We start from the raw sequence: 27,801 nt of genomic DNA on the forward strand, positions 1-27,801 counted from the left end.
ATTTAGATTTAAATTCAAGTTTGCAATGTCTTGTTTCAAGTATAAATGGATTAAGACTTATGAGTGGTTAAATCTCAGTAGGCTAAATAAATAAATCCAGCCTGCAGCTGTAAACCTAATAGAAAATTTTGTTTGCTCCTAGTGAGTCATTATTTACTGCTTTTTGTTTCATAAACTGCATGAGTCATACTTGAAAGCTGAATTACCTTTGTTTTTACCCTGCCTGGTGTGCATAATAATTCACCTTTTTAATTTAACAGCAGGACTCGCGCGTAAACACGCACACACTGTGCCACACCTACGCATAAATAAAGCGCTTTTGCCCCTCAGGTCTCGGCGCATGCTTCATTGTTTGTTTTGGTGTTTAGGGGGGAATTAAAGAGCATTTTGTCGTTATTAAAATCATGAAAGGAGGAAGTACTGAGTCAGAGTGTGTGGGAGGTGGAGGGAGGGGGGCGGGGGGGGGGGTGAGCAGGGACTCCGCGCGCGGGTTTCATAATCATGGTGACGCGCTGGGGACCCGCTGCAGACGGGGTTGCTCCTTCGTTCCGTTTGGACTCGCAGCAGAGATATGACTCTCTGTAACACCTCTTTAATCACAGTTTGACCAGCTGAAGGAGATATGGCCGCTCAAGGATTGTTAAGCACTGTTTTCTCATGTTCGCTAAGCCCCAAAACTATTTCCAAGCGGAGGCTGAGGCAGACCAGGAGCTTGGACCCGGCGCTGATGAGACATTATGGCACCGAGGCTGAGGAGACATCGTCTAAGGTCAGTGACAGCTTTGAGTTGCAGGTGACTGTAGTTGGTGTCAGATCTGATTGGCATCCAGAAACCCCGTGTCACTAAAAAGATGTCCAAATGAACTTGCCTCCTGATTTTTTATCGGGTTACAAACGTCATTGGTGTTCAATTATTTTAATAATACTTGGATATAATGTGATTTTTCTGTCCCAAAACTTGGCTCAAGATGTGATTCATTTATAACACGTTTCACATGCTGATTTATTTTGCAATTGCACCTGGAGTCCTGCAATACTTGCAGGAATAAAAGAGAACAGTACTTGCAGCATTATACAAATCCTGCACCCAGATTCCGGAAGTGGCTGGAATCCCCTAAAGGATCACATTAAGTAACAAGTAAACATATTTTAAAACTTTCTACTGCACATATGGCACAAGCAATCATTCTCTTATTTTCTCAAACGGGAAAAAGGGATCAACCGGAAATCCTCGTCTCCCACTATTGCAACATCAACTCCGTGACTAGTCCATGACAAACAAACAAGCTTTATGTGCAGAGCAGTGATGCACTGTTATTTTGCAGCTGCGTCACTGGACACCAAAAATGATTCAACTCATTCCTTTTGGTGAAATGATGTCAATCGGAGCCTTTGCTTGTGCCAGCTTGCTGATGTTGAAATAGGTGTGACTGGAAAACTTTGTCACACGCGGCAAAGTGTCTCCTTACACTCAGCTCCCAAAAATGTTATTTTGTCCCATCATGGCATGACCTTGAAGGTGGAGTTGTGGAAAAGTTATGGAAGAGGCTGAGATGGGTGTCGATTTAATCATTTCCAGCCTGACAATAGAACACGTGGAAAACAAAAAGAGTTGATGAAAGAATCCCAAATTATTACATTTGTGCATTTTTAATGTGTAACTAGCCCTTAGAACAGGACCATTACTTCCATATAACTCCTAAGGGGCCTGCATACACACATTTTTATGACCATTCCCCCTTAAAACTGTTTTCTTTAATACTGTTTCCATGTACTTGCCTTTTGATGTTTAAAATGTTATGGATTTATTGATGTATATGTTTCATTAGTAGCCTCAGAGGTGAACATATGACCACCACACCATGTAAATCAGCAGTGAAATAAATGCACAGTCACCTGAGTTATTCCTGCATGTTAAGGTCTGGACACATGAAAAAAGATTACTGGTGTTGGTCTCCATGTGGATGTGCCTTACTGTTTCATTTAATTAACATAAAGTAGAGGGAAAATACATACACATATTTAAAATCCATTACAATGGCAATTTGCATTTTTTTTTTTTTTTTGTTAAAGATAAAAAGCCTTACAGTACTCGCACTGTCACATGTTCATAATTTGAGCCGCTCTGCACTGCTGACTGCTGTGCCTAAATTGGTCCTCATGGTAACACTGTGTGTTTAGTATAATGGAAACGTATTACAGACTTGACACTATAATAGGCCTGTAATGAATACCAGGTATCTGGTCGCTCTTACGGTCCTTGACAAGAAGCCGTATCCAACAGCCAGGGCCCTTAAAAAAATGTAATCACAGTAAATCTGAATGAAGCTGATTAATATTGGAGACAGCTCCGTGTCAGAGAGGATATTTAATGTGATTTATGACTTTGGGGAGTGCTTGTGTGCTGCCTACACCATTACGCTCTGAGAGCTGCACTACTGCCTAGTTTTTGCCAAGCATTGTTAAGTTTGAAAATATTGCCTCCACTGCAGATAACAACCTCAGACACTGTGGAAATTGAGTTGTTATAGATATTCTCATTAGTCACTGATTATTTTTTTTACCACTAATAGAGTGCTGCAGGGATGAAGTTTGGAATTCAGCATTGCCCTGGTTCCCTCGACGAAGGACCAATAGGTTTTCCATTTGATTTTGGATCATTGCAGAAAATACGCATTGTGGTTTTGTTCAGCAAGATTATCTTTAGAATTGGACACCACTTTTGTCATTTTTTTAAGTGTAAGTGCAATTGCCAGAGGTAAAAAGCTAACACTGGGCTGTAAACAAACTACACCACGATCCCAGGACTTCAGAGTCACCACCATTAAGCTTGTTGTTCGGCGTAATGATGTTTAATATCCCCAACACCTTTTATAGCCTCATTTAGTCACTTGCTTGCAACCTTTAAGACACGTCAAAGCTTCAGAATTCACAAGTGACGTATACTTATTTCAGGCATCTAACCAAAAACCCATTGACTTCATGACGAGGGAACCAGAAGTGCTAAAATGCTAACTCATTTTCAGGTTTTAAGGCTCATTCCTACACCACTCTTTGCCTTTTGGGGTCTTTATAGACAGTACAGCTCTGCTACTTTACTCCTAGTGCACCGACATGCCAGTGAGAAGAGCTCCAGCCAGCTGAGCTCAGGTCTGAGGTGTGAGATCCTTCCTGGAGACTCACATGACCAAGCTGTCGGCTTAAACCGACAGTAAGTAAGTGCCTTACTGTATGCAAACCCTCGCTCCGAGCCTGTAATGAAAGTCACATTTTCTGGGTGTGCAAATAGCCAACCGGCAGTTCATTCGGGGACAAAAGTATCTAAGATACCGTCGCAACAACATTAGTGAAGTCAGTCAGACAGTGTTTCCCCCTTTGCACAAAACACTGCTGCACCTCCGCCCAATAACAGCCCCAGCTCTGCAAGACTCTCCTTTTATGAGATGTTCTATATGTCTTGTAACTCCAGCTGCCTGGGCCTCTTGTAAAAAGAAGAAGTTACTGTATTTAGTTTCCTGAATCAGAGTGTAAATCCCATCGGCACGCTATGGCATTCTAAAAATGAGTCTGTAATCAATAGAAATCCATCACTGCAATGCATTTGTACCCTAAATCAAGGTCTGATGTCTAGCCCAGGGTGTGCTCTGTTATATGTCTGTGATGATTCAAATGATCACCGAGCGGTAACTTATAGTGGCATGACCCTGGCACAAAAACACATCCTCTCCCTTGTTTAAAAAGGAGTGTCACAGTGGTATTTTTGATCTATGTTATACGTGACCTTGTACTTTCCATAGGTTGAACACCGCTCTGTTCTATTAGAGGTGTACTCACTCGGGGTCTCGGTAGTGTGAGTTGAGATGGAAAGCAGAGACATCTGGTTTACATGAACAAAGCTTCAACTCTTATTTCTCACAGTAGAACAGCATGACCTGATCCTTGGCTACGGTCCCTCGGGCACATATTTCTTCCCACAGGAGACTGTCCGTTTGCATGGCATGGAACGGAACCTGCTGGCTTCAGACTGTAGCACCGTAGCATCAAGTTTGTACCTGATAAGAGGGCAAATAAATGGTGGGTTAGATACAAACATGGGGGGTAAATCATTGCTTTACATAAATTCAATCAAATAATAACGGACATACATGATCAGCTAAGTAAGTAGGTCAAAGAGTAGTCCAAACCTCAAAAGCTATACCTGCACTGCATAACCAAATAAAGTCTTTACATGAGAACACAGTATGTGTCTCCACCCCTGTCAAAAAGTGCTGACATAATATAGAGTAAAGACATATTGCAGTCTGTATTTGTAAACATTTGTATATAATAATAGGCCTATTAATTACATAAGAAGACAATTTTTAGTTGTTTTTCAGACTATTTCTTAGGCTTTTTTTTTTTTTGGCATTACATTGCGCAGCCCATAGGTGTAGTCTGCAATTATAACATGCATTTCGATGACTCTATAGCCTATATTTCAACATATTTCTGTATCATGAGGTGGCTGAATATTATTTCTGGCCTACAAGATTCAATTAGCATTTTAATAGGCTACAATAACAATAATAAGTTATGTTTTTTTAAATTTGTTTTTGGAAAACAAAAACTACAATGTCACGTCTGCATTGCAACAAATTAAATCAATTGAATCAATTAAGTCTGGTGAAGTCTGTCCTCAAGTGGACTCTGGAAGTGACAGAGAAAGTCCACTTGAGGTCCCTTGATGACTAGATGAATTGTTGATTTGGACAGCCCTGTGCACTCCCAGACTTCTCGGGAATGCTCCCCAAAAGTCTATGAGTCCACAAAGGTGGTGAAGTCCAGACATTCAGGATTCATTTTAACTTCCTGAGACCTGAAGTTTTGTTTGGTATGCATTTTCAATTTCTCCTAGCTATTTGGGATTAGTAGGACCTGATAAGTGTAAAAAAATTGTCCTTTAACGAGTTGAATATTCGCGATGTTTTCAAACGTCTTCAAAGGAGTTCTTTCTAATTAGCAGCGTCTTAGCTTGTTACTGTCGCTAAAATTGGACAAATTTGTATGGCATATCAAACTACAAACATTATTAATCGGATCGGCTGCAGACTGACTTGGCAGAGATGGCTGCCATCTTATTTTTACTTATAACCACTAGATGGCACTAAAAGTTTCTACGAATGAGGACAGCAAGCCTAGGTTAAGCAGAATGAAGTAGAAGGTCCAGTAAACCCAAAATGTAATGTCGGCATATGAGGACACAGGGTCTTAGGAGGATATAAAGATGAATGGCATGATCGATCCCCAAAAGTGAAGCCAAAACAACTCAATCTCCCCCTAGTGGCAGGCTGCAGTATAGGTCATAATCCCGACCACCTCATTGTAAGCGGATGGGCATGGCCCAAACTAAAAAATCAAGGTACGCGTCAAATAAAATATTTCCAAAGATGGTTTCTGTCATTTTAGGTAGTTCTTACTATACTGTTTGTTTTTCTCATGAGTTTGTTTCTAATTATTTATTTGATGCTATAAAAAGGGAGGTGTGACGTCATGGTTGACTGCTGTGATTGACCCAGGATACGCTGGATTAAATTTTTGTACAGTGGGAGGAAGTGGAGTCATCCATCTTTATATACAATCTATGATCACAGTCAACAATTTAATTTGCTATCAAATAAGAGCCAGATGTTTATAGGAACACATTGCTTTAGGCCCAAAATACAACAACACGCTGTGGGAGAAAGGACAGAACATTGAGCAGTAAATTTTATTTTATTAGATTGTTATGGATTCTTTTGGTTTGGAGAGAAGTTACAAACAGACATACGAGCTTCAAACTGACTTTTAAAGCAGCCTTAACAATATGCACATCAACATTAATTTTAGGCAGCTTGCAATACCTTTGATTTGCACTGATACATCTGCCACACAAATCACACTATAGAACAGATATGAAAGTGTTTTAGACGCCTCTGAATATCTTGACAGTCAGCACGACTGCCCCACTGCAAGTCAGTTACTGTTTAATATGACTGCTGGATCCTGTCTCTGATCCACATAAGTGCCTTGCATTGGTTACAGTCATGTTAAGGAGTTATTAAAACTCATTTTATGTTTAATTTTGGGCTGTTATTGTACCCGCCTTTGGATATGAAGACCTTGAGAGATATTGGAAAATATTGCCTTTTGGTAAATCCTTTATGTGAAAAAACTAACTTATTAACTGTCACTCAATGCCTTTATTTTTTTTTTTTACTCCACATGAAATCTCGTCTGTAGAACAGGGTGATTTTAAAAGAACCCCAGGCAGTGTGTGATGAAACTGCACAAGTCTTTAGAGAAATAACTTTGTAAGTCACTCTAAAATGTCAAATTATAAATATGCAACTATAAAATACATCTCCATTTGCTCAGGAAGCTGGTAAATTGCAGGAACTTCTAAAGCCTTTAGAGGGAGCCATTTCTCATTCTGTTGCAGGAATGCAGTGACCAAATGAGGACATTAATCACTGGGACATAGATTAAGAGTAAATAGTAGGTACTGTCGTATCCATACATGTGTGCACTCATCTTGTATCAAGCAAAAGGACGTCATTGACCACTTGCAGACATCAGCACTGGTATATTTTTATTATGGATTTTTGTATTATATGTTGTATTTGTTGCATTTTAAATGTGTTTTGATTGGCTGCTACCTCGGCCAGGTCTCTCTTGTAAAAGAGATTCTCAATCTCAGTGGAACTTCCTGGCTAAATAAAAGTTAAATGAATAAATAAAATAGATAAAAAAAATGTTTAATACTGAACTAGAAATGTTTGTTGTATTAAATTTAAAACATGACGTGCCCCATGGCTCCTTGAATATATCGGTGGAATAAGTTGATGATGCGGAGAAAAAAAGTTTGAGAGTACCGTGCTGTTGGGTTGTTTAGAAGGAATGTCATCTGCATTCCTGAGCGTCATGGAGGAGACACTGCCTGCAGGACAAAGAGCTTGGAGGAAACTGAAAACGTATCTCTCTCAAATGAAAGGAAATAAACTTTGTTAAATGCAAGAGGAAGTGTGTTTTAAGTAAAATCCTTTTCCGGAAATGTTTGATTTGGAGACTCAGACAGTGCTAAAAGGAGGGCTCCTTCAATCAAAGTTTAGAAAGACAGACGTGACTCACCAAAATCTGTGTGCTCTTAAGCATTATACTTTCAGTACCTTAGAGAAGCACTGGAAACAATTTAGACAATCCTGGGACACTAAACCACTCACTTGAAACCCAAGCTTAAAAGTACCAAAATCTTTCAAAGGAAAAAATGATTTCCAGAACAACTGGACATGAATTTGACTGTTTTGACTACAAATCGTGAAGCAATCTAATCGTAGACAGTAGAATGGATATTTAATCCCATCTGCAGGCTGATGCAGCTGTTGGTCTTCTCGCAATATGATATGATAATATGATAATAGGATGCAGGCAGCACCTGCCCCAGCTGCTGTGCCAGAGGCTTCCCATGTGCTTTTGATATTTATGAAAACTAATGTAATAGCATAAGAGATAACTAATGTTGAATTTTGATTTATTTGTCTTTCCTTTTCAATTCCTGATCTGTATCACTTTCTTAGGTACACCTGTTTCACTGCTCATTAATGCAAGTAGCTAATCGGCCAATCACGTGGCAGCAACTCAGTGCATTTAGGCATGTGGACATGGTCAAGACGACCTGCTGAAGTTCAAACTGAGCATCAGAATGGAGAAGAAAGGTGATTTAAGTGACTTTGAATGTGCCATGGTTGTTGGTGCCAGACAGGCTGGTTTGAGTATTTCAGTAACTGCTGATCTACTGTCACACACAACCATCTCTAGGGTTTACAGAGGATGGTCTGAAAAAGAGAGAGCGGCAGTTCTCTGGGTGAAAATGCCTTGTTGATGCCAGAGGTCAGAGGAGAATGGCCAGACAGATGCCCTTGTTCACTTGTACCTCAGCAAATGACTAATAAAAGTCTGGAATCTTGAATCTCTTGAATCTTGAATCATCATCCATCTGTGTTCAATTATCTAAAACATTGAGCTATTAGTATAGGGGAGACCGGGGTTGGTTGTCACCGTGCTTATTTCAACCACCCTAAAGTGTGCTGTGACATTATTGTATGTAGATATCAAATAGTTGGCCTGTCATCCTGCTCATTTTTTGCACTGGTCATAGGTGAGGAGATATTTTGTAATTCTTATGGGTCCGACTAATTTTCCTTTTGGTGTTGTTTTTGTATTAAAAGCTTGTAGGTTAGGAGTCATTTCAAAATCAAACACTTGTTAAAAGTCAAAGGTAATAGCTTTGATTTGAGTCAACTTTTAGCTGACATGTTTGTCAAGAGGTCTGCTGGGGTTAGTTGTCACATGTGTGACAGTTCAGGAAGACAGCATGGGGAACATAATATAGTCCATATGTTCTCTGGTGGTTTTGATTACACGCACACACACAATGTTGCTTTAGTTCCTCATTAGAAATGAATGTTGTATCTAAACAGACATAGTACTTCAACCTGGGCTGTTTGGCATTTTAACAAAAGTTCCTGGTCACATTGATGATGATGGAGATTAAAATATTTCAGTCACACTGTTTCATTTAATGCTATATTAATAATGAATTGTGATGAAACAATGGCTTCAATAAAGACTAGATTGTTTTTCATAACTGTAAATTTGTTCATTTTAATTCTCGTTACAGAGGACAAATCAAACAAACAATAACCTGGTTCAAATTCATGGTAACTAAAGGGGCATTAATGTGTATGCTACCATTATAGAGGTGGTATTCATTTCAAAATGTATGTCTTTAACCCTTTACAACCTGAGCAAATTGGCCTGATTCCTTTCAAGAAAACATAACAAAGGCAATGAGCAGCTTTACAAGAAATGACCCAAAAAATAGCAAAAAAAAAAAAATTCCTGACAAATAGTTAAAAAAAAGGTGAAAAAAACAAACCTGAAAAATGACCTGAAAAAAAAAGTTTTTGGTCATTTTCTAATAATTTCCCCTCTCTCTTTCTTTTCTTTCTCAGGGTATTTTTTCCTGTCATGTTTTACTATTTTCTTGCAATTTGCAGGACATTTCTAGCCAAGTTCCTCATTGCCTTTTTGCACATTTTCGGAAGAAACCAAACCAATTCGCTCAGCTCTCAAAGATTTAAATGCTTGTGAAAGGCGTCAGAATGCAGCACAAGAAAACTGATGTCTCTGCAGGTGTAAAGGGGTAAAAAACTACAAAGTTAGACTTTTAAAAATCATTTCCCCCCCTGAAACCCCATTGATAACTATAGGGACATATATTGTGACAACCAACCCCGGTCTCCCCTACTAATGTAAGCTGAAACGTGTATACTGTTTCTGCATCGTCATTGTTGAACATTACTGGTTTCAAGTATTACCAAAGACCCTTTGCAGCCTAAAGAGCTCTTAAAGTACATGAGGATGTCTCCACCCAACATCGCCTCCAAAATGGTTTGTGTTCTGTCAGACATGCTGTTTCCTGTTTATCATCATGTTGCATTCACAACCTCATTCCAGCGCACCGGGAGGCAGACGCATTCAAAGCCACTCTGAGAGAAACATCCAAACAGTTTTGTAAAGTTTCAGTCTCCCTTTCAGCATGACTGAACCCTGTGTGAATGTGATGTGTAACATTACCCAACCTGCAGGTGATAGTGTGTAGAACTTGCGCGCGGACACTGAGCGCACTGACCCGTCCCTCAACCCCTCCCAATCCATTTATCAGCGGTGTTGCGTCCGGCACCGTGATGTAAATCAGTCTCTGGACTTGTTCCCTTTTTAACTGCACGTTGTCTGAGGTCTAGAGCCAGGCTGCGAGCACGTGGACTGTATTTATGTGGGTGCGTTTTACTCCAAAGGCGAATGGCGTCGGGTAATGTGGCGTTAAGTGGTGGTCTACAAGTGTGAGGGGAGGGGAGACCTCTCGTCCGCGTCTCTGTAATGGGGGATCCCCCTCTGGAGCGGAGCATCGTCTGTCTTGTGAGTAGCTGCTGTTGTTGCAGTGTGAATTTGTTTGCTTGTTGGAGAGTTTCCAGTGTCTCTAATTGTTTACAGAAGTGTGAGAATTAGTTTCAGCCACACAGACACATAAGGACATTATTGAGCTTATTGAAACGCCCTAAAAGGCGTGTAAGAATCACATGTCTCCCTGTTCAGCTCATCTGGTTTGCACTTTGCCAGAGCCTTCCTGTGTCCCTGCACACCAACATGCATCTTAATGTCTTCCCACCTCATGTATAGGATGTGTTATCCCCACTTGCTCTTACTAACCTTGAAAGCAAAAGAAAAAATAGTAGAATACCCTGTTGTACAGTCTGGAGTGTGCTCAGTACATTAGAGTACATTTATTTATTTGGGCTACTTATTTTAAGAATCACAGGAAGTGAGTAATTGCATGACTTTTTGTGTTGTGTGGGTCACGTCCAAGCTTTCAAGGACAGCCCAGTTTTATTTTGGTTTTGTCAACACTGTTACACAAATTTGTGAATAGCAACATCTGCAATCAAATGCAGTTTTTGTTAAGAAAAGAAAAAACAGAATTAAGTGTAAGACTCAAAGTGTCAAGGGGCCACGTGGAAAACTTTTCCCACTATCCCCCATTGAATGGCTTCCTGAGTACTGAGGGATATACATCACCTCACTGGACCTTGTTCAAGTGCGGTTGATTAGTGTAATCTGAGTTTTCAATCTGGCTTTATTGTATGAACCACCTTGCAAGTTTCCTCTCATTGTGTTCCAGGGAGCGCTCACAAAAGCGCTGTGTTTCAGCAAGGCCTTGAATCAAAGTTAGAGCACTGCACAACCAAGAAAAAATGCACCTTGGTGTGTGTTTACAGGCACGGGAGAGGGTTTAGATCAATTATAATGTGATGCATTTCAGTAGGTGTGTGTACTGTATTGCTGGCTTTGTTGTAACAGTGTAGACAGATGAGTACAAACCAAAAAGGAGCATTAAAGCAACAAACATGAGGCGTCTTTCTGTTAAGTCAGATGGATTATGATGTTGTAGAGAGGCAGCCGGGACAAATCATGTATTTTCATTTTAATGTTACAAAGAACTGGCAGACAGTGACTGTTGTAATCGTGAGCTCAGTGCGATAAGAAAGTGACTTCATCCAGCTGTGACAATGACTGTTTCTGTAATCAATGGGCGCAGCTGTTTTGGCTTGACTTTTTTTTATTTATAAAAAAACATCCACCAGTCAAAGTTCATTATTTCTAAATACTGTAAGAAGAAGAAGAAGAAGAAATAGTGGATGAGTGAGTCTCAATTCTGTATCTTAATGATGGCACCCAAAAGTCATGTCTAGACATGATACAATCACACCTATTATTATAAGATAGCTAATGGGGTATTGCATCAAAATGCTGTACTCAACACTTTCAACACTTTGCACAGAGAAAAGTACGCTCACTTTCATTCGAGAACATCACTTCACTGACAGTGAGAAACTGTGGGAACTCAGCTCACCCATCATCAGATAGGGGAGAAATTTTCCACTCCCATATAGTCACACGAGAGGAATGTCTGGACAAAATGGGTACATGAATGCAACCATGACTGTATTTTGCTGTTGCACTTGTTTCTGAATAATGTCACAGGATTGCGACACAGAGAGTGGCGTACAATAAACGCTGGTAGTGGCACTGTACTGAATAATCTTGGCTGTAGATGGTGCTTACTGAGGCTTTTGTCCTGATCATGCGTCGCCATGCTTAAATGATGTAACTGAGGCAAAACATGAGAAATAGAGAGAAGGATAACAGAATGTGCCTACTGCTGTGACAGATTTATGCTGCGTGTGCCCTTGGATACAGTTCCCCATCTGACAGACATGTCAGTGTTTCAGTTTATTTAAAGCTGTAATAAGAAGCTGCAGGAATAGAAATAATTTACACATATAAAATGACTCAGGCTCTAAATTAGTAGGGAGTTATTATGTACATCTTTAGTATAGAGTGAGTAGTTTTTGCTTATTGTCTCATGATTAACACACTATTATAAATATATGATGCACAATAAAAGTTAACAGTAATGTAAGAATTTTTCTGCATTTATAGAGTTGTTATTTATCCAATAAAGGAAAACAGAGGGTATAGTTTTTATTTCCAGTTGTCATCAAAAATGTTCTCATGTTAATCTGAGCTGCTTTCATGGAATTAGTGTCAACACTATGGGTGGGGGAAAAATCGATATAGCCATGTATCGTGATATTTTTATGTAGCAGTATCATATCGTCACACAGTGCTAAATATTGATTATTTAATTAAATATATATATACTTTTTGTAGCCTACTAGACTAATATAATCAATTGCTTTTTAGTCCACTGGATACATTTTGCTGCTACAAAAAAATGGCTGAATTGAGATGAACAGATTGAAAGCAGATGTTGACAAAGTTTTCATTTGGGGTCATTATTTACAGTTGGAAAAAATAATAAATCACAATATATCGCAATATATTGTATCGCGATAACTCAGCATATCGCAATAATATTGTATTGCGACTGAAGTATCGTGATAATATCGTATCGTGGATTCTCTGCTGATCCCCCACCTCTTGTCAGCACTGTCAGGAATGTGAAGTTGACATAATGGTGAGATACGTTTTGTGTTTTTTGACAGGGGCGCCATCTTGTTAGGATCATGCTGTGTTACCTTTGCCTGCTAAGGTGGTCAAACAACTGTATTTGGACAAACTAATCATATGACCTGGCAACCCAAGGCTGAATTACAGACCCTGATGCACTACCTCCACTCACATACCTGGACATTGTATACTGTCTTGTTTTAGGACAGACATTTTGGTAATAGAGATAACAGAGCACGTACCTCACAAGATGGCGCTCCCATGTATGATGTTTATTCACGTTCTCCGTAATCCATCCCAACATTTCTTAAAGCAGAAGAATTTTAACAAAATGATGTATGAGTTTTTCCAGTGATCTGATTGAAACAGGCTGTTTGCGGGTTTTGAGCTTATCATATAAAACTGACCTTCCCTGGAGCAGGTTAGCGATACAGCATGGGTTACCATGGTGATGTACCCCGTGAGCCAGCTTTGTGATACAGGAAAACCCAAGTTAAACCCAAAGATAGCTGGCTTACTCACTAATCTAGCTTTGTGGTGCAGGCCCCAGGTCTTCAGCTAAGAGGATATTGGCAGTTGAATTGTAAAAGCCACTTGTCAGTTAAAAATGTTTCCTAGTTACAGCCCCTAAATTGTGAGGATTTCCTGCTTTCTTTTGTCTTACAGTGCGTGAGAATAAATTTGGTATGTGAAAGGATCCAGTGTGTAGGATTTAGTGGCGTCTCACAATGAGGTTGCAAAACTGAAACCTCTCCTGTGTGCTAAGCCTGTAAGAGAACTGTGGTGGCCGACGTGCAAAGTCAGATGTCTCTTTGTAGAGTAAGAGTTTGGTTTGTCCGTTCTGGGCTACTGTAGAACAACATGGCGGAGTCAAGGGGTAAGGACCCAATTTGTATGTAGATATAAATGGCTCATTGTAAGTTACAAAAACACAACAATTCTTATTTTCAGGTGGTCATAAACTAATGAAAGCATATTTATGGATATTATATACAATTTCTGCCAATAGATGCTCCTAAATTCTACCCGCCGGACCTTTAAACCAGTGTTTGATTGTTGGTTAGACAAAAGAAGCAGTTTGAAATATGCCATCTTGGGCTTAAGAAAATTAGGTATTTTGAGACACTTTGCTGCCAAATGATTGATCTGTTAAACAAAAAAGTAATTGCCAGATTAATCGATAATAAGCCTAATTGTCAAGTTAAGCTCTACAGTTGAATACAATTTAACTGGACTGAAAAGTAGCCATACTGTATATTATATATTCACAAAAATAGACAAAAAAAGATCTGCTGTAGAGTTACATTATGTATATTGCTATAAATTTGTGCAAACAACTTTTAATGAGCTTATTGTCTTGTCTTGTCTGTAATGCATCGTGTCTGCCTCCAAATCATGTTTTTGTGCAATAATGATTATTCTCTTGCTCACAGTCCTAATAGTAGACAGTTGTTCCCAATCTACTGCTGATTATTTCCCACTTGGTTCCCCAATACAAATGGGGTACAGGTGCCTGACCACTGCTTTTGTACAGTAAACATTTCGCCAAATATTTTGTCATATTTACACTGTACTTTGTCATACTGTATGTGTACCAGAAAATAGTATACCACTGTAGCACAGTCCTAATTCTCATTTAATGGGAGTGAGCCACTTTAGTGTAAGCCTTATCCTGATAATGAGTTACTAAGCCTCTTTAGAACATGGCTCATATGATTGGCTTGACCGTACTGGATCAAAGCACTGTAATCTCCAGCATGGAGATGCTCAAAGGTTGAGGATTTCAGATCAGATTATTTGCCCCGTCATTACTACAGTACTAAATCTTCAGAATGGCTCATCTGTAGCAATGTTTACCAATAAAGTGTTTGTGAAGAAATGTTTGGATTTAGATTGATGGTAAATTATTCATAAATCAGTGGAGTGTGCACCCAAATAATATGCATAGTCATGCGCTTTGAGTGCAGCAGGGACAGAATTAAGATGAGATATTTTACATTATGGTAAAGTGTGCTTGCATTATTTATAAGCATAGTTTTGCTACTAAAATAGGATAATCTGCATAATCAGTGTTCTTGCTGCTTTCCCTGGTGATACAACCAGCACAAATGTGGGACACAGAAGTCCTTCAGGCTGTATTACGAATCTTAACAAGTCACAATTACTGCTTCTACAATCAGAAAAACGCATTTTTGTTGGCTTACATACAGATGAGCAGAAGCAACGGCATCTGCCTGTTCATATGAACAGAGGGTGTGTGGAGGGTTGGTCATGAATTTAGAAGGTGACAGCAATGATAAATGTATCTGGTGTGTGTGTGTGTGTGTGTCCTCAGGGTGACTTCACCTGGAACAGCGTGTCAGGACGTAGCGTTGGCCTGAAGCCCGTCCCCCTGCAAAGCCTCTCAGAGCTGGAGAGGGTTCATCTCCAAGAAGTGGCCTTCAGGAGATTGCTTCGGGATCGCGACCTGGGCTGCCACATCACCATCCCTAAATGTATTAAAACACACACCCACCCACACTAATCATCCTCTTCCTTATTTTCACCAATTGGCTAATCAGTCCAAAACATAAGCATGGTCGTCTGAAACACATGCACACCAGCAAAATGGAGGACAGTGTTTTTCATTCCATCTATTTTGCATGCAAACAATATTTTCCTTTTTGTCTAATGATTGTGAAATGCTCATCATTGATTGCCGTAAACTCTTGCAGTTTGATTAATTTTATTGTCTATCTTAAAGCTGCAGTTGGTAACTTTTTTATAATGAGTAACTTTTTTGTGCTGAAACTGTCACTATTCACACAGCACTACATACGATGGATAATCTGTGTAAAAAAAAATCATATTCCTCTGCCTCCTCGTAGTGCATCTAATTGCGTTTGCAAGAATCCACCGCAAATTAATGAAAACAACTTATCAGAGCCGAGGAGTCTCTAAAGCGGGATTTATACCTCTGCGTCGAATCGATACCGTACCTACAGCGTGGGCTCTAGCCTGATGTGCACTTCCCTAGAAATGTAACTGGCAGCAACACAGACCTTCTGTCTGTTTTTGTAAGCTGAAACCATTTTCCTCAGTGGAAACAAAGCTTTTATTTACTTTAATTTCACAGATAAGAAACAATAAACTGTGAAGACAATAAAGCCTCCACAAAATAGCATTTTAAGTCTGTGTGATTTATCCTGGCTTCATATGAGCTGAGGAAATCTCTGCTCGTTGCTAGGCTAATTTATACAATGTAAAATGCCATAGGCTTGTGCTAATAATGTTAGCATGTTATATTTGTTTGGAAAACGTGTTTAGTATAAGACAGTTGTTTTGTCGGTGAACCCTGTGAGCTGTTATGGAGCCGAATCTTGTAACGTTGCCTTACTTTAATGTTGCTGTTGTCCTTGGCTTCATATAAGTAGAGGAAGTCAGCTAGCTGTTAGGCTAATTTATAATATGTAAAATACCATAGGCTTGTGCTAAAAACATTAGCATGTTGTATTTGTGGGGAACAGACAAATGCTTTTGCTGTGAGTCCTGCGAGTTATAGTGAAGCCAGTTTGTGTACTTGTGTTTGAAATAGTCTCTATTAAGTCGTGTTTAAAGTGTGTTTTGAATCAACTAAACTTTACAGCACTTCACAGAAACCCCGCCACCGACTAGTGTTTTTGAGGTGTAACTGCAGAGTGACACAGACACACCACCGCACAAGTATATATCCTCACAATGGCGTAGGCTCTGCATAGAGCTGACACACAAGTTCAGTCATGTCAGCTCTGCCTAATTAGACAGTTTAACTGCAGTTTACAAGCAGTGATTAACATGATTGAAAGCTGTGTTAGAGAAAGTTAACAACTGTAGCTTTAGACATACTGTAACAGGCTGTGTAATCGCAGACCACTGTTTTTCTAACTGGGTTATTTTAGTAGATCGTCTCTTACTTTGGTTTTGCAGTTTTTTCTAACCTTGTAGTCTATTCCTAGTGGATACTTTGTTCACATCTAACACAAGTGGCACTCTCAAAGGAAATGAACGTTTGAAATATATGATGTCTATGACAGTGAAAGAGCAGCTGTACACCTGTGTAGTGGTTATGAATCAAGATCAAATTCTACACTGTGTCCTCACAGTTTATGAGCAGTTTGTGTTCGTTTATTGGCTCTTTTACTGTGTAACCATTTAGAAAATGATCCTAAGAATATAAAGAGAAGTGAGCAAGAGCAGGAGCATATTAACCCTGGTTCCTTATTTAACTTTAAAACCTCTGCCTCTTTTCAGATGGCCATAAGTGCAAGAAGTCACTTCGGCGGAAGTTGGATTCATTATCTAAAGAGAAGATTAAAGACAAAGGTAATGAGGATGTAGTGATAGTCTGTACTTTGGAGGGAGTGTTAGTGCTCTCCCTTGCAAATTGCCTTTAGATAAGAATTTCTAACTCCCTCAGTTATATTATTGTGACTCTTTCCAAACCAGTGAAGATAAACAGTTCTTTTTTAGTTCTGTGGGAGAGCCGCTGTCATTTCATTCCCTTCCAGTTTCTAATCTAGTCTGCCTCTGACACTTAAAAAAGATACTCTTTGATCCTTTTGGCTGAAGCTGTATAGACTCACTGAAGCAGGCATTCTCAGCTGTTTATACCCGTGAAGCGCCGAGTGATCAGAATCTACAGTACAGTAAAGAAGTCTAAGAGGGAGCTGTGATCTTCAACCGCTGTGCCGCCCCGCCTGCTGCAACAATCTGGCACCAAAGCGATGTTCTCTGTCAGTCCGGCAGTCGAGGGAAATAACAAAAACAATCTTAAGTGGTGGCTCATTCATTACAGCCTATCCTCCGGCATGGCCAGCCCCTTCTTTCCTCTTTTCCCCTTTTGTTTACAAAGGCACTTCAGAAAGTATGTGCTCTCCAACTACAATATTGAGTGCGCACTGCCGAACACTGTTCTAGGCATTTTGCTTGTCACATTTATTTCCAGCAGCCTTTATTTAAAAGATAAAATCTGAATATAAAGAATGAGTTTAAAAGCAGTTTCAGGCGCTTGCTGCAGAAAATAGAAGCTCCAAAGGTTAACATGTATGATATGCTGAAATGACTGACACATCTTAAATTGAATTCAACATCTCTTAGTTGACTTGGAGCCAACAGCATGAACTTTAAGTCTCCCTGTCTTGCCCTTCCCCCCGCACACAGAGACGATGCCCCAGGTGTTTGGCATACCGCTGTCGCAGGTCATTTCCAACGACCGCACACACAAGCAGCGGCACGATCCCCCGCGGGAGGAGCACAGTGACCCCACTGAATTGATGCTATCCTTCCTCCACTTCAACTCCAGCTTCAAAAGGGGCAACAAGGAGCTCTCCAGCAGCAACTCGTCCCTCAGCTCCACTTCTGAGACGCCTAATGAATCACCTCTGCTCAGCACGCCAGAGGCAGCCCCACGGACACGCAGGAGGGTAGGCTTGTCTGTCGATAAAGCTTACACGCTGTCATAGAGCGGAAGGAAATTTGTCTGATTGCACTTGCGCACTAGATTTCTCTGGGAATTTGTAACCTTTTTGGATATTCACTCAGTAGGTAGCCATTAAATAACAGCACTGTACGGTTGTCACCCGTCTGCTTGACAGGGCGGAGTATCTGTGGATTGCATCACTGATCTTGATGATAACCAGTCCCGGCTCTTGGAGGCCCTTCAGCTCTCTCTGCCAGAGGAGGCAGCTGGCAAGAGGAAGAAGTGCCACGACAAGAAGCTCAGCCTTAACCCTATCTACAGGCAGGTGCCCAGGGTAGTGGATCTCTGCTGCCAGCACCTGGAAAAATATGGTACACATAATCAGAATTGAAAGTAAAGTAAAATAGTGTGTGGCATGTAGTATGTGGTATGTCTAGCTCATCCCTGTGGTGAGTTATGAGTCAGTAACAAATCTAGTTAATAATTACCCAGTGAATCATACAATTTGAATGTCTTCAAGGCTGAATATTAGTCACAATAATCATCTTTATCTTTGCCTACAGGTCTGCAGACGGTTGGAATTTTCCGTATTGGGAGCTCCAAGAAGCGAGTTCGACAGGTACAAGTTCAGCTGGTTCAATTTAACACACCTTTACACCTTAATACAGGGTTCCCACACAGTATGGTAAAGTATCGACCTTGATTTAAGTAATTTCCAGGTCAATAAAGAGAGCATGGAAAAATATTTGCGTTTATAGACTTTTTCTGTTTTCTAAAATATAAAATTCAGAATGTCTTAAAATTAATTGATCATACAAGCAGTGTTTTTCACTGCGTTTGGAGCAGCCAGCGCAGCTACGATGTTCACCTCTGGGTGAAGGAGTGTGGGTCAAAGTTAGCTTGATGTCGTCGAAAGCAAGGCAAGAAGTATGGCGTGTGAGTGAACGCACACTTTTATGCAGATGCCTTTTAATGGCACCAAATTAGTTTGAAAGAAAATGCAGCAATAACCGCATATTAAGGTTTTGTGAACATTTCTGAGTTATGCAGTGATGTAATTATCAGAAAAGTTAACAGGCTATCGTTTATGGGTGAGGCAGGGGTCGGGCCCAGATTAGATCATGTGAAAATACCTGTGGGCCAGCTGCTTCTCGCATCATATGGGTTATTTTTTTAGATATATAATCCAAGTTTTTATTGGTTTAAAAAGGCTCAGTACATGGCATACAGATATTATTTTCTGGGCATACAAGAATACAAGGCACATATTTTTTACAATATGGAAGTGGACTCCTGTACATGAAGAAAAATTAACAAATAAGTCCAGAAGGAAAGAGAAGGGAGGTTAGTTTTTAAAACATCAAATACAACTGTTTTGCCTTTAACGTAATTGACTTTCCCTTACTCCTGAAAGCGGCGACCCTTGATGTAGACTTAACGCCTCTTTGCTGTGTCCTTGTCTGCACCCCAGCAGGAAATATTTGGTATGAAGTCATTGTTCATTTGCTTGTTTGTAGTCTGTTTATGAAAGCACATTAGTTCCGCCTGCGTAGCTCCTACTTGGTGCATGCCTACAAACAGTTTGATCGTCCTGCCATCATGAGGTGAATTAAAATATTTCAAAGTGATCTTGCTTGATTAACCAATATTGTGTTAATCATTTTGTATAACTTGTAAGACAAAACAGAGGGCTGTTTAAAAAGTGGTCTGTGGGCCGGACTTTGGAGGTGACTGCCGTGAGGAAATCATACCTTTGGCTACATTCATCACAGTTACCATGGAGACAGTGAGACAGGGAATAAACAAGGCTGCACAGATGCTGTGAAAATGTGGGGGGAACGAGTATAGGCTGGTTAGTTGACATCCTCTTTGAGCAGAGGTGAACTCAAATACGCTCTATGCCTGAGAAGTCTGGCAATTTGAGTCTGGAAATGTATGAGCTTAAAATGTGGAATGTGCAGGAAGCCTGGGAGTAAACTGTATCATGAGCAACATTTTTGCTGTAATTAACATCCCAGTTTTTCATCCAGCTTCGCAGGGAGTTTGACCAGGGATGGGAGGTGCATTTGGACGAGGAGCATAGTATTCACGACATAGCTGCACTGCTAAAAGAGTTCCTCAGAGGCATGCCTGACCCATTGCTAACAAAAGAACTCTACACCGCCTTCATCAACACAACATGTGAGGAGCACACACAAATATACACATGCAAAGCATAAAATAACATGTCACTAGCTTGTGGTGAGAATGGTTGGTCATATTTGGCCTTTTTTTTTTTACCTGCAGTGCTGGATTATTCAGACCAAGAGAGCGCCATCCAGCTCCTGATATTTCTGCTTCCTCCCTGTAACAGCGACACGCTGCAGCGCCTTCTCTGCTTGTTGTCCACAGTGGCTGCACATGCTGAAGACAGCCTGGACAATGACGGACAGGAGGTAAAGAAACTGTACATAGGCTGTTTTGGGGCCTGACTAGATGAGATTTACACACACATGAGGTAGCAGAGGACAAGAATAGCTGCAATGATTGGTTGATTATTCTGTTAGTGGATAGACAGATATTTATTGGCATCCATTTTGATAATTGAACAATAGTTTTAGTCATTTTTTAAAGAAAAGTCAAACATTGGCTGGTTTCATGCTTCTTAAATGTGAGAATTTGATGCTATTCTTTGTCATACATGATAATAAACAGAATAGCTTTGGACTTTTGGACTGTTAGTCTGATAAAACATGCCAGACAGTTGCCAGACGTCTGTGGACCAGCTCTGTTGTCAGCACGTCACACATTTTGACACTTGTTGACTCCACCTGCAAGTGCAAAAAAAGTGTTTGTAAAATGGGCAGCCGTCACCAAAAAACGAGTAAATAAACTGTTCACAAGTCTAATGTGATTGTGATGAATCCCAGCTGCCATCTGAAGGCAGTCAGACAGATGTTTGTTACACCTGCAGCCTCTAATTTGAAGAAAGTGATGTGCCAAAGTGCAGCGCATTATGCGTGATGATCCATTGTGGGTATCTTGATTAAATGATGCACGACCAGCTCTAGCCACATGACGCTGACGCTATGATTCCCCATTCATCATACTGTTTTTTAACATTGCAAGAAGTGTAAGTAAATCGCAGCATAGTTGGAAACATATTTGCGCCTACACACCTACACATTTCCTCCTCCATGAAGTCAGCCTGAGCCCAGAGTCCCTTACAGTGTAATGATCATCTTCTCATATTAATCCTAATTTTTCGACCACTAATTGTCCCAATAGAGATAAATTGTCTCCCAGAGATTTGAAACCTGTTTATTCATGGCCTTGGTCCTACAGCATACATACTCCAACAGTGTTCAAGAAGTCTGTTTGGTCTCTTTGAACAAAAGAAAGCAGAGCCAGCCTTATTCATGGTGGCAGGGCTGTGTGAGGTGCACATTCCCAACATTGCCAGGGTGCCAAGGAGGGTCTGTGTACAACAAAAGCGCCTTAATACCATAATTACTCTATGCATCTAAGAGTTTTCAGTCTTGTGTGTAAGCACATGGGCAGATGAAAAGAAAACCAAGGGTAATTTAGCGCCATTGTTACTTTTCACATAAATCATTTCAGTCTGGAAAACATTTCTTTGAATGTAAGTCTCATATTTTATCATGTAGAAGAGCTGATGGCACTCTTACATTGTTATTATCTTGAGGGGATCATGCCTTTGGTCATGTGTGTGTGCATGTGTGTGTATCCTTCTGTCAGCAGCTAATCTTGCAAACTACTGTACCATTCCACGTAATAATGTGTGTGCACATTTATGAATGTATCCTCAAGAACCTCTCTTGGTTGCGGTGATTCACAATAGTTGGTAAACTTGTTTTATTGACTGTTTTATATCATCATGAACTGCTGACGCCGCACTTCTCTCAACTGGCCAGCAGGGGGTGCAAGGTTGCCAGAAATCAGCTCAGCTAAAAACAATAAGCCTTACCATGTGTTGCAGGCCACATTATGTCCTTCATTGTAGCTCAAAAACTGACATCCATGGAAAAGTTTGTTCTCATTTCGAACTTGAGCATCTGCAGATTAAATCCAGTAATGAATGATGTGGTATCTATATTACAAATACAAAAAGTATGGTAGACTGTCTGAAAAATTAATTCTGTCCTCTGTTTTTTGTTTTAGATGACAGGAAACAAGATGACACCACTCAATTTAGCGACCATCTTTGGACCCAACCTCTTGCACAAACAAAAAAACGCAGACAAAGAGTTTGCAGTTCAGAGTTTTGCCCGTGCAGAGGAAAGCTCAGCCATCATCAGCGTGGTCCAACGGCTGATCACTTCATATGAAACGCTATTTATGGTAAGCCATCCTTAACTGTAAACTGAAAGGCATTTAAACAGTTGAAGCCAGCCCTGGGCTTAATCAAACAATCTCAAGGTCTCAGTAAGGTCTCCTTTTGGGGGCGATTCTTCAGCTTAGTAGAGAGGAGCCACCTAATGAAATGTAAACATTAGCTTTACAGGCTCTGAGAAAGACTGAACTTTTACAGGCACCTATAAAACAAAGTAGTGTCACAGTAAAACACAAATGCATGCAATTAGGTTTTTTTTCCCTCCTGAACCTTGTGGAGAATACTCTTTTTAGTGCGTGGCAAATGAGAAGCCTCGCTGGAGGGGTTAATAAGTGTCATTTCAGCTTCTGTTTGGTTTATAGACAGCGATTGGGAGCGAGGGCAAAATGCTCATCTGTATAATGTTCCCTGCTTTTCACCAGAAACTCAAGCGCAGATGCACTTAATTGGAGGATTTGAAAATGATCTGTTAAGGATGCCAGAGGGCGCAAAAAAAGCCCATTAGACATTTGCTCTGCGTCATTAGTTCTGCCTTTCTCAACTGCCGTTAATTATTTTTGCCTCATACCATACAAACAACATGTTGTCTCTGTAGCTCTTTGCATTACAGACACTGTGTAAATACAGGCAATGTAAAAATATTGGTGTAAAAGAGCAATTCACTGAATGGGGTATGGAGCAGTGTGCACAGTGATGTCATTGTTTGGTTATTTTCAAGTGTGATTAATCGTTAAGGCAGAGTGAAATTAATGTAACAAATGCATAGTGTTATCCAGCTGTTATGAGCTTCATTACAACCGTGTTTTGATTCTCGCAGGTCCCTGCAGACCTGCAGAATGAGGTGCTGATGAGCGTGCAAGAAACTGATCCTGATGTTGTGGATTACTTGCTGCGGAGGAAGGCCTCTCAGTCCTCGTAAGCTTCCCCCTTTTGTCCCATTGTTTGCGTGCGTGCTGTCCCTCAGGCCAAGCCTCCAAAGGGTCACAATGAAGAATACGTTTTCATAGTATTTATATGCATTATCGTGTTTTCTTTGTTTCTGCAGCGAGCCAGACCTTCTCAGAGGAGGAGAGTCCTTCCCCCTGACCGACAGATGCTTATCCAATGACTCCATCAAAGTATCTAGCGGAGAGGTGTCTCCCTATGACAACAACTCCCCTGTCCTGTCAGAGCGACTACTGTGTAAATACCCAGAGGATGGCAGCCCGCCCTCAGACAGGATCACCAGACTGTCTGGGTCGTACAAACGCAGCAGCCATTCTAAAGACGGGTCTGGCAGCACCTCTCCCACACTTTCTACAGATAAAGGTGAACTAAATGCATTGCAACATATACTTTACTATTATAATTGATATAATTCAGAAAGATTTTTCGACAGTTTGTGAAATATTTGCTTTCTTGCTGATGTTTAGATGAGAGGATTGATACCACTCACACATCTGTATGTTAAGTACAGTTAGCTTAGCATAGCATAAAATCAAAAGTCACAAAAAAACGTTTATAATACATATGTATTATAAACATTTGCATATATGTACATTTACATTATAAATGTTTGCATATTTTATTAACTTTGTCTACACAGACAGGCCTCTTTTTTTCCCCTCTAGCTAAGCTAAGCTAAGCTAAGCTAACTGGCTGCTTCATATTTACCATACAGACATGAGAGTGGTACCAGTCTCATCTAAATCTTGGCTTGAACTTTATCAAGAAAATTTCCAAAAATGTTGAACTATTTCTTGAAATTGTGTCAGTCGTGGTCTTAAAGGGACAGTGCACCCCAAAATCAAAATACATATTTTTCTTATTTTCTTATTTGTAGTCCTATTTGTTACTCTAGATTGTTTTGGTTTTGAGTTGGTGAGTGTTGGAGATACCAGCCATAGAGATGTCTGCCTTCTCTCAAATATAACAAAACATTAATAGCATCCTCATGGGCTGAGCTGTAACGTCAGTTAGCTAAGTGGTACAAGGTGAGCTAGCAGAAGATGCTCGCTTCCTTGGTGCGTTGACAGGTGTAGCTCAGTAGATAGAAAATAGTTCCTACATGGAACTGCTTACAACAATATCTCTGGGTCATCTTGAATAACCAGGCCATGGTTTCTGGAAAGAAACATTGCTGTTAAGTTTTTCAAGTTTAATTCAGAGAATTTTCAGAGAAGGCAGACATGTCTGCGGGCGATATCGCTAACTCAGACCAAAACAATCTAGACTGATGAACAGCTCTACAAGTAAGAGGGAAAGTATAACTGTCCCTTCAAAGACACTAAAATATCAGAAGTGCAGTGTCTCTTGTTCTTGGTATAATGTGATTTTAAAAAAGATAAAAGACCCATTATTTGTCAAAACTTGAAAATCAGTAGCTCCCATGAGGCTCTAACAGTGCCTCTGTGGTTGAGACTTATAAGATATGATCATGATGGGTCCTAACATAACAGTGCCAAATCTAAGTCTTTAAAAATCTTTTTTATCTTTGTTAAAATGGCATGGTACCCACATTTTACAAGTGCTACAGTGATAGATAGTCATTCATCTTTAGACTATGGTTGAAAAAAGTACAATTTAACATCATATTATAGCCTTTGAAAACAGATGAGAGAGACCTGACTGCATTAAGTCAAGAGTAGGGGAAGAGATGCTTCCTTTAAAATGATTTTATATTGATATATTGCTTGATTAAACCAAAGTAAGTAATCCTGTTGGTGCTTCTGTTCCTGTTAGAGGCCTGCGCTGATCATTTCTGGGACACCTGGCATGAACTGTTCAACAAGAAGTTCACTGGCCACCGTATCACTGGTAATAAAACCCCCTGTACATGTTGCTGCAGATGGTCTTGAGATATGTAATGAATGCTCGATGCTAATTAGTAGTTTCTCCCAGGCTCCCTCGGAGACGTGTCGGAATGTGAGTCGTATGGATCGTCGGAGGGGCTGAGCAGTCACCAAGGTAACAACAAGCTGCCCATCAGACCAACACAAACCTCATTGGGTGTGCTGGGATTCAAGCCACACCTCCCGGTGACTCGCAGCAGCAGTGGTCCTCATGACCAAAGAGGACAGAGACAGCCTCAATCATCATTACATCAGGGACTCGGCAGCCAATCAGGAGCACTTAGCTCGGACAACTTAGCAGAAAGGACAGGACACCCTGCGTGTCCGTTACTAAAGGTCAGGACAGACGATTTGTCTACCCTTCACTACTCTGGACAGCTGAGGGAGACCCATATTTCTTACTCCACGCCCTCCCTCTTTACGTATCAGCCTGACCCCCAAACCCCACAGCAGCCCCAGCAAAGCCCCGCCCCCCAGACTGTAGATACAGCAGATGCCTCCGGGCCTGGACAAGAAAAGGACCCTGGTACACCAAACTGGCAGACGGAGAGGTGGCATATATGGAATATACTGTCAAAAGAAAACGCAGACGCACTGCCTGAAACCCTGGTGTGATGCACCCTTTCACTTTGTTGAACTGAAGACAACTTTAAGAGAAAGGGGACGTTCTCCTGTCGCATCACCAGTCGCTGAAATGCTACTGTCTGTATATGCAGTAATGTGTCCCACTGATAGACTGATGGAACTTTACACCATTATCTTGAACGTGCTGTTATTTTGCAGACGTGTCTAATTGTATAGATACTAGTTTTGTTGCATATATATATATATATATATATTATTATTATTATTATTATATTATAAAATATAATTTTGTACATTCTGTTTTTAATATTATTATTATTATATTATAAAATATAATTTTGTACATTCTGTTTTTAATGTGTTGTAGTCATTCCCACATGAAGATTAGTGAGTGACATGCAGCAAAGGGCCACAGGCTGGAGTCGAACCCGGGCCGCTGCAGCAACAGCCTTGTACATGGGGCGCCTGCTCTACCACTAACCCACCGACGCCCCAGAAGCCATGGATGTTTTCAGTGTTGAATGTAAAATGTGTGTTGTAACATTGTTTTACTACCTTGATATCTACTGTAGCTGCAGCAACACTTAGTTTTGTTACAGGCTCCATTTATAATATACTTAATTAATGCAGATGATGTCCATATTCGCACTCATGTATGTCTGCAGTGTCGCCCATTACACACACATCAATCTTTGCACCTTCAGGTGGGCATTGTGTAAATGACTTGAAGTGCATTTAGATTAATTTCTGCACTACTTGTTGCCATTACTTGTAGTTTTAGCAGCATTATGTAATGATATCTATACTCTTGTGTGGCCATAGCTTACAAATTTAAAATATATTACCACCAATGTAGAAAATGAATGTAAAAGTCATAGGGGTGCATATTGTACTCCTGTAAGGAGTCATGTTTTCTGGTGCTACGTCTAACTTGACCCTTTCCCTTAGGAGTTCAGTTAGGAATCAGCATGAAGTTAAAATTGAATGGTTATTTATAACTTAATTATACTTATAACTTACTTGTAGTTAATTACAAGTACGTATAAACCAGTGATACTGTGCTTACAGCATACAGGCCAAATCTAGCCCATGATACGGTGCCAGATAGCCCACCGACCATTATCTAATTCACAATGAAAATAAATTGATTTATAATGTTTTGATTGTTTGATTTGTTTTTGTTTTTTTGTACTTTGGAATACACATAAGGTCCCCAAGAGCATCAGAACGCCAAACAAGAAGTGTTTCAGGGGAGGATCCCATGGACCCCCGAACCCCCTGACAGAGTTCCAGATTAATTATTTATATGTTAATTATTAATGTTTGTTTACTAACTGGTTCCTGGACTTCTGTCATTTTGCAAAAGCAGCCCCCGAGTAAAGCAAATGTCCCTGATCTGACCTGTAATCCAGAAGACAATGCAACAGTTACCCAAACTGGCCACAAGAGGGAAGCATAAGACCAGGGAATGTTTTCCTATCTCCTCTTCGAGCTGTAATCCTTGAGCACTGTGGCTACACAGTGGGTTCTAATGACTCATTACGCATTGAGCAGCTATTATCTAAGTTTCGTTCCTATTAGACACCTTTCCCCACCATGATAGGGATGCCGGTGATTATGTGTTGTGGATGATGGCTTTTTATATGTTCGTAAAGATCTAATTTTACACTCTTATCTTGTATCGCTATCCTGGAAGAGTGCATTTTCTCTTATCAACTGCAATCTTGCTTTATGTGAATGAAAATAAGAGATCTGAGCTGAGACAATAACAGTTACATTTACCACTAAATAAACTTTCAAAGTACTGGAATTGCAAGGAGTAAGTATGTCATTATGTGGAAAATGGCTGCCGTTGAAGTCTGGTACAGATTACAGATAGTATATAAAACTCTGGGAACGCATATTTGAGGGTACAGTGGTATATTTAGTTGCCTTAAAGTGATGGAAACTATTGAGATTACTGAAATTGTGTAATTTATGTTATAAATTTGTGTTTTAAAGTGAGT

General features: G+C 40.2%; 1 protein-coding gene across 3 annotated transcripts; it reads left to right on the forward strand.

Moving 5' to 3' along the window:
* Nucleotides 1-519: 519 nt before the first annotated feature.
* Nucleotides 520-27,801, forward strand: LOC126393558 (rho GTPase-activating protein 6-like). 3 transcript variants are annotated; one of them, XM_050049764.1, is made up of 14 exons: nt 520-769; nt 14,945-15,104; nt 16,879-16,950; nt 17,788-18,050; nt 18,222-18,417; nt 18,610-18,665; nt 20,077-20,227; nt 20,333-20,481; nt 22,208-22,387; nt 23,197-23,294; nt 23,425-23,687; nt 25,101-25,175; nt 25,260-25,325; nt 26,163-27,801. In XM_050049764.1, the coding sequence occupies exons 1-14, from the start codon at nt 623-625 to the stop codon at nt 26,174-26,176; spliced, it is 1,890 nt and encodes a 629-aa protein (XP_049905721.1). In that variant the 5' UTR covers nt 520-622; the 3' UTR covers nt 26,177-27,801. The 3 variants fall into 3 exon arrangements, with proteins under 3 accessions (XP_049905721.1, XP_049905719.1, XP_049905720.1); XM_050049762.1 differs by lacking the exon at nt 26,163-27,801 and having other exon boundaries at nt 25,260-26,097; XM_050049763.1 differs by lacking the exons at nt 520-769; nt 26,163-27,801 and adding an exon at nt 9,763-9,996 and having other exon boundaries at nt 25,260-26,097.

This window comes from Epinephelus moara, chromosome 7 (assembly GCF_006386435.1).
Source record: "Epinephelus moara isolate mb chromosome 7, YSFRI_EMoa_1.0, whole genome shotgun sequence".
NCBI classification, from domain to species: Eukaryota; Metazoa; Chordata; class Actinopteri; order Perciformes; family Serranidae; genus Epinephelus; species Epinephelus moara.